General features: G+C 57.0%; 1 protein-coding gene across 1 annotated transcript in view; it reads left to right on the top strand.

Annotated features, from left to right (window-relative positions):
• Positions 1-3,385: 3,385 nt before the first annotated feature.
• VAV2 (vav guanine nucleotide exchange factor 2) overlaps positions 3,386-12,920 on the top strand; it is a 147,800-nt gene continuing 138,265 nt past the window's right edge. The window contains exon 1 of the mRNA XM_026094434.2: positions 3,386-4,000. Within this exon, the coding sequence (XP_025950219.2) occupies positions 3,797-4,000 (204 nt within the window). The 5' untranslated portion in view covers positions 3,386-3,796. The remainder of the gene's footprint in view (positions 4,001-12,920) is intronic.

The raw sequence follows: 12,920 nt of genomic DNA, 5'->3' as shown, positions 1-12,920 counted from the left end.
CGTGCAGAGCACCTTTCTGTGCAGGGTCCCCTTGGGTCGAACCGGGGGAGCCCACCATCGCCGGCCCGCTTGGCGCGGCAGGGCGCTGAGCCCTTGCTAGAGTGACTTTCCAGGTCCTCGGCTGAAGTTGGGGTGCCGGGCGCGAGCCCTGCTACCTCCGCAGCACGGCGAGCGCGGGGCCGCCCTGGGTCTGCTTCCCTCTCCGGTAGCGGTGTGCGATACCATTGACACCTCTCCAGTTCCCAAATTGCCCGTCCAGAGGCAGGTGGGGGAACAGCTCCCGTGTGGGTCCTTACGGGACCATCGCTGCGCCCGTTGCACTTCTGCATCGACGTAACGGGCTGCATGGAGAAGGGTGGCCGAGCACCTCCTCGCTCTCCGCTCGTGGTCACCACGGCCTGACCCGGAGCGTTTCCCTAGCCCTGGTGTCCCCTGGCAGGCACAGGACGAAGCAGGTTTCCGAGCGAACTGTGTGGGTTATTCTGTTGCTGATAATGCTAAATTTAAGCTCTCAAGCCTCTTATCTCCCATGGATGCAGCTCCATCTAATCCCCTCCCGAGGACCCGGAGCACCTCCTCGCTACGCGGCTCCTCGAGGCGCTGCTGCGTTTCCCCTCGGCTCTCGGGACCCAGGCAAAGCCCAGTGTCGTCCTCCCGCCGGGCTGCCGTCCCCTTCCCGGCGGATTTAGCCCAAACACAAAGAAGAGGGAAGAAAGAAAAAACCAAAAAGAGGAACAAAGGTGCTATTAAAATGCTTTCTATTAAAATTGCCCTGACATTGCTGCTTAATTTACGCCTCCTGCTAGCGCAGGGGAGCGGCGGCAGCCCAGACCCCACCTCGTGCATCTGGAGAGCGAAACGCAGAACCGTCCAGCGGCACCAGACTGATTTTTTTGGCACGGATGGGGTGTCTCGATCTCTGAAAAATCACCCGTTCTGCCACCATCGAACATGGAGCAGAACGGAAGAACCCGCCTGCGGGTCGCTACGTTGCCGAGAAAACGCCAGAAAAACGGGAACCTCCAAAAGTGACCGACCTGGACCCTTCGGGGAGCGCTTGCTGCGCGTCCCCGAGACCTCGGCTGGCAAGGAACTGCCGAAAAGCACCTCGGAAGCAGCAGCAGGTGACAGCAGTTCCCCAGTGGGTGCCGAGGCTGCAGTCGGTGCACGGTCCCCCTGGTCCAAAGGTGGCAATGGCCACCCACGGGCACCACGTGGCAGTTCGGCCGCGGGGGCTGCGCAGAGACACGGCCCGTATTCAGGGTTTATTTTCAGATGGCAGCTCCAGCAAAGCAGCGCGCAACCGCTCCTCTCCACGGAGCGACGGGGGCCGAGGGACCTGTCCCAGGGGTCACAGCAGACCGGGGAGGTTTTACTTCGCAGCTAAGTGCAGCCACTTCTTTGGTATGTTTTAGCTGATCGGCATGGCAAGATGTGCTTGCACATGTTTGTGCATTTACTTTTTTTCATTACTGACTATTTTTGCCTATTCTGTGCCAGATTGTTAAGTCCCCAGACAGCTACTGCCTCGCCGGCCGGACAGTCCCCCCGCGCTCTGCAACGGGAACCGCTCCACCGCGACGCTTCGCTGCTGCCCTCCGCCACGGAGAGAGCTGCTGCCAACTGGGCTGCACGGACCTAGCTCGCGAGACATTTTGGGATGAAAAAGCATAATGTTATTACTGTCATTATCCTTCCACCGCGTTCAGTAATCTCCCAGGCCTCTCTCACGTGGGAAGGCAATACAAACACACACAATTAAGCCCAAAAACGAAAAGCAAAGCAGCACGCTGCATCTCCAGCAGAGGGTAGTGTATCAGCACCCATGGTTTTGAGGCGCGCTGGCCCTCGCTGCCGGTCCCAGCAACGCCGATTCTCCTCCGGTTTGGGCAAGCTCCCTTTCGGCTATCGCTGCAATCAAAGCAGTAGCTAAGTCCTCCCTATTGATCCCGTACTTTCCTCTTTCGGGACGTGTATAAGCAGAAACTCCCAGCCCACAAGAACGTGTGCTGGGTACGTACTCTCCGCTGTGCCTTGCCTTACGGGTTTTTTTTTTTGCTGCTATCCAGGCTCTCTCTGCCATCAGGCGTTTTATTGCTGCCGAGGCAGGTGAGACGCGTTCCTGCTCCAACACCTCCCACGCAGATGCTGGCTCTGCAGCTGCAGCGATTCTTCCTGAGCGTCCAGGGGCCAAGAACACTTTTATTAAGCAGTAAAGGGGCCAGGACACGGCTAGCAGCTTTAATTACGTACACATAATAAACGGCTCTGCACTCCTCTACCTGCCTACCTGACCTCCCAAGGCGGCTGGTGCGCAGTGAGCCAAAACGGTCCCTGGCACAACTCCATGCCTCTTGGTAGCCTTGTGATTCTTGCCCGGTGGGTGCTGTTAGGAGATCTAGCAGTCTGCCAGAAAAAATGCTTAATGGAGAGCAAAAAAATGTAGCAGTTATTATGAAAAATCACCTCCGCAGGGTATGAGCAACTGCAAAGTAAACTCAACGTGCACCAGAATACACCCAGAACAGGGTGTAGCTCTGGTTACGGGACTGGTGCCTGGGGATGTTGCTGTGTCTCAGGTTATGTGGTATTTATTCTGTTCTGCCAGAGGGGTACGAGCCGTCACCCCGAGCGAGATCAGAAACACCCTGAGTGCCAGCAAGTAAGAGCTGCCTTCGGTGCCATGAAAAAGCCTACCAAACTTTCCTTGGAATATCAAAAAAGAGTTTGTAATTCTTTAGGGACATCTTCCTTCCTACACGGCAAACAACGGGTCATGCCAGCAGAGTGGCTCTTTCTTCTTTATCTCCACTTGGACACGTTTGGAAGAGATTAGCGTTGCATTTGTTTGACATCCAGGTTAATAGCTTCCCTTCGTCCCCGTCCCAGCTTCCGGCCTGGGCTCTCTGGAAAGCCGGGGTGGAAATCAAGTGACCGCGCTGGGGAGAGGCTCTTCCAAGAAAACTCGCAGCAGGCTTAAAGCGAGCCTGCTCCAAACTGCCCCGATTTGGACGGAAGCCACCAGGGAAAATCAGAGTTTTTCGAGTTTGCTGCCGAGTTGCTGAGAGCGGAGGTTTGCAATGAATACACCGGCGATGAGGCGGGGTCTTCGTGCCCCGAAGCCGGGGACGCGGCCGCTGGTCTGGGTTAAGCGCGGCGGCTGCAGCCCGAGCGGGGGGCGGCGGGGGGGAAGCGGACGGAGCGTCCCGGGGCCGGGCCGGGCCGGGCGGGAGGCCGAGCTGCCCCGCGGGAGCAGGGCAGAGCGCGGGCGGCGGGAGGAGCCGCGGAGAGGAGGCGGGGAGCGCGGCTGCAGCCCGGCCCCCGCGCACGAAGGGGCGGCGGGGCGGCCGCCGGCTCCTCCCGGCGGGGCGGGGACCGGCGCGGGCAGCGCGGCGGCGGCGGCGGCCGGAGCCGTGGCGGAGCGCAGCGCGGGGCAGCGCGGGTGGGTGCCGGGCCCCGCTGCGCGCTTTGTGCGCGGGGCGATGCGGCGCGCTTAGCCGCGAGCGGCGGGGCAGGGCAGGGCAGGGCAGGGCAGCCCTCCGCCGGAAAACTCCGCGCCGCCCCCCTCCCTCCTCCTTCTTCCTCCTCCTCCTCCTCCTCCTCCTCCGCGCAGCCCCGGCGCGGGGCGATGCCTCCCCGGGCGGCCGGCGGCGATGGAGCGGGGCGCTAGCGCGGCGCCGAGGTGCGGAGCGGCCCCCCCGGCAGCCGGCCGCTGCCCCTGAGCAGCCGCGAGCAGCAGCGGGAGGAGGAGGAGGAGGAGGAGGAGGAAGGCCGGCGGGGTGCCTGCGCGGCGGCCATGGAGGAGTGGAGGCAATGCGGCCGCTGGCTCATCGACTGCAAAGTTTTGCCCCCCAACCACCGGGTGGTGTGGCCGTCGGCGGTGGTCTTCGACCTGGCGCAGGCGCTGCGGGACGGGGTGCTGCTCTGCCAGCTGCTCCACAACCTCTCCCCGGGCTCCGTGGACCTCAAGGACATCAACTTCAGGCCGCAGATGTCCCAGGTAGGACGGGGCGGGCGGCCGGGCGCGCTCGCCAAACTTCGCGGGACGCTTGGGCGCGTTTCGCGCGCCTCCCTGCGTGTGTGCGGGTGTATAGGTGTGTGTGTATACGTGTATACATGTATACGTGTGTCTGTATATGTGCATTTATGTGAGACCGTGCGCTTCGGCCCCTCCGTCCAGCGCCCTGCTTCGCCGCGGCGTTGCCCGCCGGGGCCGCCCGTGGGAACCGCTGGCCGCGGCGGGGGCGTCCGGGGGGGGAGCGAGGGAGGACGGGGAGGAGGGAAACGTCCCCCCCCCCCCCGCTCCGTTATCCCGAAACAAAAGCAAATAACGCCTTCAGGGTGCAGGCGTGTGGTCAGCGCAGTGTTTGTTGGACGTGCGGGAGCGTTGTCCCGGGGGATACCGGCCTCGGGGGCCAAACTTTGCCCATGGGATTAATCCCCCCCCGCCCCCGGCGTCGCACAAGGCCCCCGGCCGATCGGGGGGGGGGCTGGAGCCGGTGGCCCCCGCCGTGCCCTGCTGCGCCCGCCTGACCGCAGCGTTGGGCTCAGTAACTTCAGGGCTTCATCACTGGAAAGGCTTCCAGCTGCTCTTTTTTTTCTTGGTGGAAGTGGGCTTAAACAAACAAACAAATCAACTCTGGTTGTTTTAGTCTAAAAGCTCTTTTTTTTTTTTTTTCAACCCAAACTGGGTGATATTTGCATGGGAATCGGGAAGTGAAATCAATTAGAAACAAATGAAACTGGGTAGTTTGTCGTCCTTGCCCGGCCGCCTGCGTGCTGACAAGAGAGGGCAAACCGTTGTCCTCTTCGAAGGGCACCAGGTGTTACTGGTAAAAGGGAGGGCAAATCTCCTGGTAACAAGGACATCCAAGGCTCTGCTTAACTTTATTGAAGCATTCAAAGAAAAATAGTGTCTAATGGTATCTTGAGCTCTAAATATATGCTCTGCAAACATGCTGCCTCTCCTGCAAGCGCCTCTTCCCCCGTTCCATGGGAGAGTTTTGCTCCAGGCTCTCCAGCAGCGTTTTCAGCTGTGCCGACTCCTTACCCAGCAACACGTATCCTCGCGTGCTCGGAGGAATCGCTGCAATCGAGGGCAGCCGGCAGAGGAAATATCTTCTACGGGGTGTTCAGGCTGAAACTCGGAGCAGTGCTTTGGAGAGCGAAGCGGGTGTTTCACTGGGGACGTGGGGGACATGGCTGCTGGCTTGCAAGCTCGAAGACCCAGATCCTGCAGATGATCCGGGTGGGAAGCCCCGACCGTACGGTTAAAAGGGCAGATCAGCCTGTGCAGGTTCTCGTGTTGGTGCACGAGACTTGCTAGTTAAGAATAAATAACAACAGCTCCTGATGGCTCTTCCCAGGATGGACAATGCTGTGACACTTCCTTTTGGGTTTCCAGGCTATAAACCGACCAAGGAGCTGGTGCTTCCAAATATAAACGGTCACGTTAGAGCAGTCGTTGTGCATGGGCTCGTGCATTCTCGGAGCATGCTGAGAATGACATACTATGCATTTTTTTTCTTTTAAGGAAATATTATAGCCCTACAGATCTACTTTCAGTTAATATCTGCTCTGTGGGGAATTTAGAGCGGGTTTAAAAATGGTAGTTGAGGTCTAGCGAAGGTCCCAGCGTTCGTTTGGAAAGAAGCATCTTGCTGCGGTTCCAGAGGCAGGTGTTGGCTGTGGAGGGGAGAGTTCACAGCCCAGCTGGGGCTGACGAAGCTGCTTTCTGCCTGCCGCACCTGGGGGCTTTGCTGGCCTCGGGGCGGTGGGAGGTGAACGTGCCCAAGGCTGCATTGGGCGGCTTTGGTGGTCAGCTGGGCGAGAACCTGTTTTTCAAAGCAGACCCGCAGAGCCTGGTCGCAGGTGGCCCCACGGGACGGAGCAGACACCGAGCCCGTGCGTAGGAGGGAACCTCGCAGGGAGGCTGATTTGCCCTGGAGAACGGGTGCTGCTTTTCCCTCTCCGGGGTGGGATCCAAAGCCTGATCAATGTAGTCCTGAGTCCTTATACTTGCTCTTACGTATTTGGGATTTGATGTTTACCTGCCAGTTCCTGAATCTGGGAGTCTGCGATTTCTCCCCCAAGGCAGCTAAAGACAGGAGGTGTCTTCCTGCTCTTTACCTCCTGCGCGTCTGCAGCGCTGGGGACGGGACTCCCGATGGGGGTCTGCAGCCCTCGCCGGGGGTCCCAGCGCCTCGGGCTCGCGCCGTGACTAGCAGCGAGCGGCTTCGCCTCTCTGGGCCCGATTTTGAAGGAAGAACCTAGGGACCCGTTGTCGAACAGCTGTGATGTGTCCAGGCGCCGGGGCAGGGATGTGCGAGATGGCTTATAAACCTCAGAGCTCGCTTTTGACTACAAATGCACGTTCGGCGTGGTGGCTGGGCTGGCTAACCAGCTGTCGTCTTCGCTACGGAGACTTTTTTTCCATTTTCTCTGAATGCCAGGGGACGAGACGCTCGCGTTAGACTTGCAGCATCCAGCAATACTCTGTTCTTCACCCTGCTCGGTGACTTGAACAGGGCTGTGCAGGTGTGTAACGAGAAACAGCGTTTTGCCCGAGGTGAGCATGGTTTCAAAGGCCGGAGGTAAAATCCTGTCTCTGGGCACGGCTGATGCTTTGAGATCGAGATGCTGTTGTGTGTTTTCTTCTTTTCCCTCTGCGCCGATTTGCCGGGGAGCTCGTTTTTGCTCGCAGCTGTTGGGGGTTGGAGAGTTGGGTCTTGTTCAACCTGGCAAGACCAGCTGTGGATGAGGCAGCAGGGAAAGCAGGACAATAAAATAGGCAGGTTGGCCCCACAGCCGTGGTTTCCTCCTTGACACTAGGGTATGTCCGTTTAGTTCCTTGTGGTGTTTAAAAAAAAAAAAGAAAAAATCCTCGTTGGGCTGAGATCTGCAGTTTGCTTTTTCAAGCCCGATTCCAGAGATGTGAGTCTGTTCCTCGGCGGCGCCTGCCAGGATGCAATGACCCCATCCGCTGATCAGCCCAACGTTACTCAACCTCCGCAGAGGAACGCGATGAGCAGGAAAAGCTCTGGCCGGTTTCGGTGAGCCTGGAGCTAGAGCTTCGTTTCTGCTCGTGGCTTTTGCTGCAGATGCCGCTCGTGAAGAGGCGGGACGTGGAGCTGGTGTACTTGCCCTCGGTGTTTATCGATTGTTGTGCCTATTACCATGATTGGGTTTTGGGGGGCGTTTCAAGCTGTTTTGCCGGTTCATAAACCACAAGTGATGCAAGGGGCATCTTTATGTGCAAATGTGAGCAGATGCAGCACCCCTCCGGCTTGCAATCCTCCCGCCCCCGTGCACGACTTCCAGGACGGCGTTTCTCCCCGCTCCTCAGCATCCCTCTCCCCATCCCTTTCCGCAGCAGCTCCAGGACCCTCCTTCTCCCCCGCATTTCCCTCTATATTCCCCCAAAGCTGGCACTGATTTCCCGTCTCTGACACCCTGTGGTGCAGCTGCCTCTCGTGTATCCCGTGTCCCCTCTGCGATTAAGATGGAGAGTTTTGAGCTTTGGTTTTTCATTGGTTTTGTATTTCCAATTTTCATAATTAGGTTTGAATTGTAATTTTGTCAAGCCTTTGATCAAGGACAAATGAAATGACTTTTTGTGTCATGGCAGGTTTTTATTGCAGATTTGGGTGGGGTTGATAGTGGTGGTGGTGTGTGTGTGTGTTTTTTTTTTTTTTTTTCCATTTTCATTTGTCTGTGATAAAATTAATCTTCCCTGACAGGGATGTAGACAGATGGAAATTAGTACCTTTATCCAAGCAGTTGGGCACTTTCAGGGCTTGATCATCCAGCTTGCTGAAACCTTGAGACTCTAAGTAATATAATGTTGTATTTACCCTTCCTGTAGGGTTGGCGTGGACACTGCTAAATATTTGTGGGTTTTGTTGCTTCTAAGTCTCCTGGATACTTGAAATTATGCTACTATATATATATATATATATATATATATATATATATATATATATGGGGTGTGTGTGTGTGTATATATGTGCAGACTTTTCTTTAAGTTAGCAGTAGCGATCTGCTCATTAAGAATTCTTGTTTTGGAGCATATCAGCATCTCTCTATAGATAATTCATCTCCTCCTGCAGCACAGAGAGGTTTTATTTGGGCTCTTGAGACTGATGAGATACAACAAACCTAATTGGCATGACGATTTGGCTGCCCGCTCTTCTGCCTGGGATATTAATAGGGAAACAGGCAGACAACGGGCTTTCCATGATGGGTTTGAATAACACACTACACCTGGGTGAGCAGACTCGGAAGACTTTATGGTTGCTGGGTTTTTTTCCGGAGGATGGAAATAAAATAATGTGATATGGAAGCCCTGTTTATCGGTGATGTAGGCACTGACTTGCCGTGACAGCTCAGCGCAGGTGGTTTGCACCAGCTCCTTCCCCCAGGTCCACCGAGGATCGAGGCACGTTGGCATATTTGGCACTAGCAATTATTCACGAGGCTTCGGGACTTTAACGCGCTGCTTGGAAGCTTCATAGCTACAACACTTGTAATTGCTTCCATATGTCATGATAGAAGCTAAATATAGCTCGGTATTATCAGAACCGACTCGTCCCCGGAGTGGTGAGAGGGGGTGGCTGGGCTGCGCGGGGCCGGCTGTGCCGTCCGTCGGGTGGGACGGTGCCGGGATGCTCGGCAGGGACCTGGGATTGCCGCTGCGGAGAGTCCGGTTGTCTTTCGGCCCCGGGTGCTGCGTGCTACAAAGACGCCCCTCATCTCGGGCGAGTGGGGGTCCAGGAGGCCGCTGCCGAGGCAGGAGGCTGAGAACGTGCCCCGCTGTCACACGTGTGCTCTGCCGCCTCGGCAGCGGCCCCACTGCCTTTGCACGGGGGAGGCTGAAACACGAATTCGTGTTTTCTGATCCGTCCACTGCTGGGCTGCTCTGCATCGCTGCCTCCCGATTCACCCTGCTCCGCTCCTCTTGCTTTTTTATTTACTCCCTGTTTCTTAAAGCCGCCTTCTGTTCCAAGAAAGGCTATAAAAAATGGCCTCGTTGCATATCCCTGTTTACTGCGTCTCGGTGACTTCCCGTTCGGATGTGCGAAGCTTTCCAAAGGAAGAAAGAGGTGCTCTGGCTCTTACAGACAAACTCATGAGCCCGTTGCAAGCAGCAGCCAGTTGCGGTCTCTCTTCCAGCCCCCCTTGATGTCCCCCACGACACTGCAGACAGCAAATGCCAAATAGTGCCCTAAAACCTTGCGTTCTGGGGGTAGTGCCCTCTTCTTGCTGTTTGAGGTTGCAAGATGTGATTTAAGGAGTGGCTGCGGGGGAGCGTGCATTGTGTTGGGGTGTTGGGTGGATCCGGCCGGCTGTGCCAGGAGGGATGAGCAGGAGCACAGGCGTTGCCCTTCCCCGCGAGCGGCTGCCGGGCGTTGCATACCTGCGTTAAGCACCCAGCAGGACCCGGCTCTGGGATGAACAGGCGCCTTTAAAGATACAAAGCCAGAAAACCCAGTGAATTTGGTCACTTGTCAAGGTGGGCCAGGCTTGGAAGCTGCCTTCTGTCTCAGCAGCGTGTTGATGAGCTGCAGAAAACGCTTGGCTTGTCCTTCTCGGCGGCGTTGCTCCATGCCAAGAGCTGGGGTACCTTGCGGCTCGGACCCTCCGGGGAGAAGCGGGCGGTTTTTAGCACCGGCACTTGCTCCACTTAACTCCTGTAGCTGCGATGGAGCGAGGTGGTAGGGGAGAAAGCGGGCTGCAGAATTTAGGCTTCTTCTTTTGCTAAGCCGAGCTAGGTGTGCATCAGGGCTCAGGTGGTGCTGGAGGTGCGGGGGGTAGCTGTGTCCTCTCTTGGGTGGCCAGAGAAGGGGCTGAGCGTCGTAACCCTGAGCCAGCTGGTGGGTGCTGGTCCCCAGCTCCCTGCCGTGCCCCACGGCTGTGGGGGTTACTGGTGCTGCTGCCTCGGCGCCTTCGCTTTCTCCAGCCCATCTGGAGCCAGAAGGGACCTGGCTTTTGGCTCTGTTGGAAATGTTGCTTAAGACTGACCTGAGGGCGAATTTTTGATCTGCTGCTTTGTCCCTTCTTAAAGAGCCAAACCTTCTGTTTCGCAGCGTTGCAGCTCTTTCCCTGCAGCATTTCCTCCTTCAATCCCCTCGAGCCTGTATCTAAGAGTCTCTCGCATATGCCATTCCCGTGTTTGATTTTTTTTTTTTAATTAAATTAATTTGCAGCCTTTCTCCTGTGCGAGAGCATCCCCGCCCGGCAGCCAGGCTGGGCCGTGTCCTCGGTGGCACGTGCCCTTGCCCGGGACTCCCGTCCTTTAGCCAGTTGGAGCCATGCGGAGCGAGTCGTCCCCGACTAACGCTGGTGTGAGCCCGAGGCGAGAACCTGGGGTGTTTCCTTGGGGCAGACCAGCCTTGGCGTTTGCAGCCTTTCGCCCACGTTTCCCGGTGGCGGTACCCCTGCCATAGCCGGAGTAGCTTTTCCCTTTGCACGGAGATTGGGGGGAATCCGATGTCCGGGCACCTCCAAGATCACCCGGTCCCGGGAGCTGGCCCGGGCCATGCGAGATGGGAATGGCGACGTGCAGGACCGAGCCCGGTCAGTCCCCGGGCACCTTCCCTTGCCCCCGCTGAGTTCTTTGCGTGGGCTCTGCAATCTCGACTCCCTGGTTTGCAGCACAGTTTAATTGCAGCCGCCTTTCTTACTCCCAGGTTTGTTCCCCCGATGATCCTTTTCAGGGAGGGGGAGGACTCTCGTCGTCTTTTTTTTTTTTTTTTGCATGGCAACTGTTAATAAAAATCTCCGTTTGACAGCTTCAAACCCAGCATTAATTAAGAGGCTTTTCCCAGTGTTGCATTTCCCCTTAAAGAACCAAGACAGCCTGGAAAAAAAAGTCTGTTTCTAATAAAAATGACTTTTTCCTCATGTTTTCCTTGGTTGCAGCTCAGGGTTGTACTTCATCTGATGATACAACCCGAACGCAACCCCTCCTTCCCTCTCCACCCTCCGTGACTGCTGGTGGAGGGTTAGGAGCCTCCGTGCTCGCAGAAGAGGGGCCAAGCGAAGCTTTGCCAAGCCAGCGAGCAAAGCACCTAGCTGCGCACCTAATGCAGCTTTGCTGCTTGGGTCATTGCTATTCAGGCCTCTTATAGCAGGTTTATTAGCGCCCTTGTGACCCCTGATCCCCGTGGCTTGTGATCTGCTTATTCTCGTGCCGGGTGTTTGGTGCAGGTGTAGCAAAGCTCGCCCGGGAGGTGTGACCTTTTCCGCCAAGCGTGGGGCTGTCGAGCAGCGCGAGGTGCCTGCGGACGTGCTCCCGGCTCCTGGATGCTTCTGCTGGGAGTGTTTACCAGGAGCCCGTTCTGCACTAGCCCAGCACTGATGGGTCCAGGCTGTGCTAATGGTAAATTTTAGCTAAGATACCGTTGCTGGAAAGATGTTTCACCCAGTTTAACCAAATGAGGTGAACCTGTAAGAGGTAATTTATGCATCTGAGTCTTTTTTTTTTTTATTTTTTTCTTGTGTCAGAGGGAGTTTTAGCTCCAGCAGAAGCCTGTGTGACTCCACCATAGGAGGGATGGGAAGAACATGGGTGCAGGCAGCTCTGCAGTTGCTAATCGGTGTTTCGTCTCTTAAACCCCTTTGCTCTGTAAGTCAGTAGTTACCCTTGGGAGAAGTCACTTGGTCATCACATTTCCCAGGCTGTCCAAAAAGCCCTCTGGAACCCGTATGTGTGTCGGAGGATCTCTAAGTGCAGGTCTTCTCCCCCCTCTCGCCCCCCTGCAGCGGCCGCTCCAGCCGGACCCGCGGGCCCTTCCCGTCTCCAAACAAAGGATGCGACTTCCCATTGTCTCCCTTCCGCCCAGCGCGCCGTTGCTTGGGTGGCAGGAGATAACATGCAGTCTATTCCTGGTGTTTTGTAACCTGCGGGACCGCCCGGGGGGGGGGGGGACAGCAGCTATTCAGCTGGAAGATCCTCCTTCACCTTCTTGGAGAGGCACCAACGTGAGTCACAGCCTGACTTGCTGCGTGCGCTGGGCTCCTCGCTGGTTCCTCGAGCAGGCTCGCCCCGTCGGTGCGTGGCGTAGCGCGGTCTGCGGCGGGGACCCAGCCCCAAACCCGTGTTTATTTGCTGTGACACCAGTTGTCCTCAAAGCTGTCCCGTGGCTCTGGCCGGGACCTCGGCACGTGGCAGCCCTGTGCGCTCATGCCTGGCTGGACCGGGGCCGTATTTCTGTCCAAAAACTGAATTTGGTGATAAAAGGGGCAGGGGGGCAGGTTAAAAGGTTCCTCTAGAGGAAACTTGCTCCCTTTCTGTTCAGACAGGCTCTTTAATCCTGATGGGATGGGGGAAATTGGCCCTTCTGCAGCGTGCCTATCTGTGTTTCGTAGCGGTTTAGCTGCTAAGTGGAACATCTGGCGCTTGGAAGGCTGCGAGGGAGGAGAAGAGCCGCAGGCGAAACGCGGGCGGAGCGGGAAAAGTGATTTGCGCTCAGTGCCGCGAACGCAGAATTGCTCGTGGAAGCTGCCGAGCTCCCTCCCGCACGTGAGGAAGGTGTTTGGCCAGGTGGAAACCAAACGCCTGCCCGAGCCTCGAGCAGCTGGGAGCACGGCAGCCCCCGTCTCGCCCAAGGTTATCCCGCCCGGAGAAAAGTAACCGGCATCTCCCGCGGGCCACACTGCGCGCGCGGAGCCCTGTTGGGATGCCGGTGCCGGGCAGCATCCTCGCTGCGGCCCCAGTTGCGCTAAAGCGAGACTTGTTTTATAAACTGGTTTTATTTGCATGAAAAAGCTGTTGAGCTCCTGGGATTTATCGGGTACTTGCGGTAGTTTGCAGCTGTGCCGGGCTGGGAGCACCCGAGTTCACGCAGGGATGCGGGAGCTCCCTAACATGCACCCCGGTCCTGGAGGGTTAGGGCTCATTGCTGAGCAATGAGAAGGGG

Source organism: Dromaius novaehollandiae, chromosome 20 (genome assembly GCF_036370855.1).
Source record: "Dromaius novaehollandiae isolate bDroNov1 chromosome 20, bDroNov1.hap1, whole genome shotgun sequence".
NCBI lineage: Eukaryota > Metazoa > Chordata > Aves > Casuariiformes > Dromaiidae > Dromaius > Dromaius novaehollandiae.
Note: the sequence above shows the minus strand (reverse complement) of the source record. Positions and strands in the feature narration are given on the sequence as shown.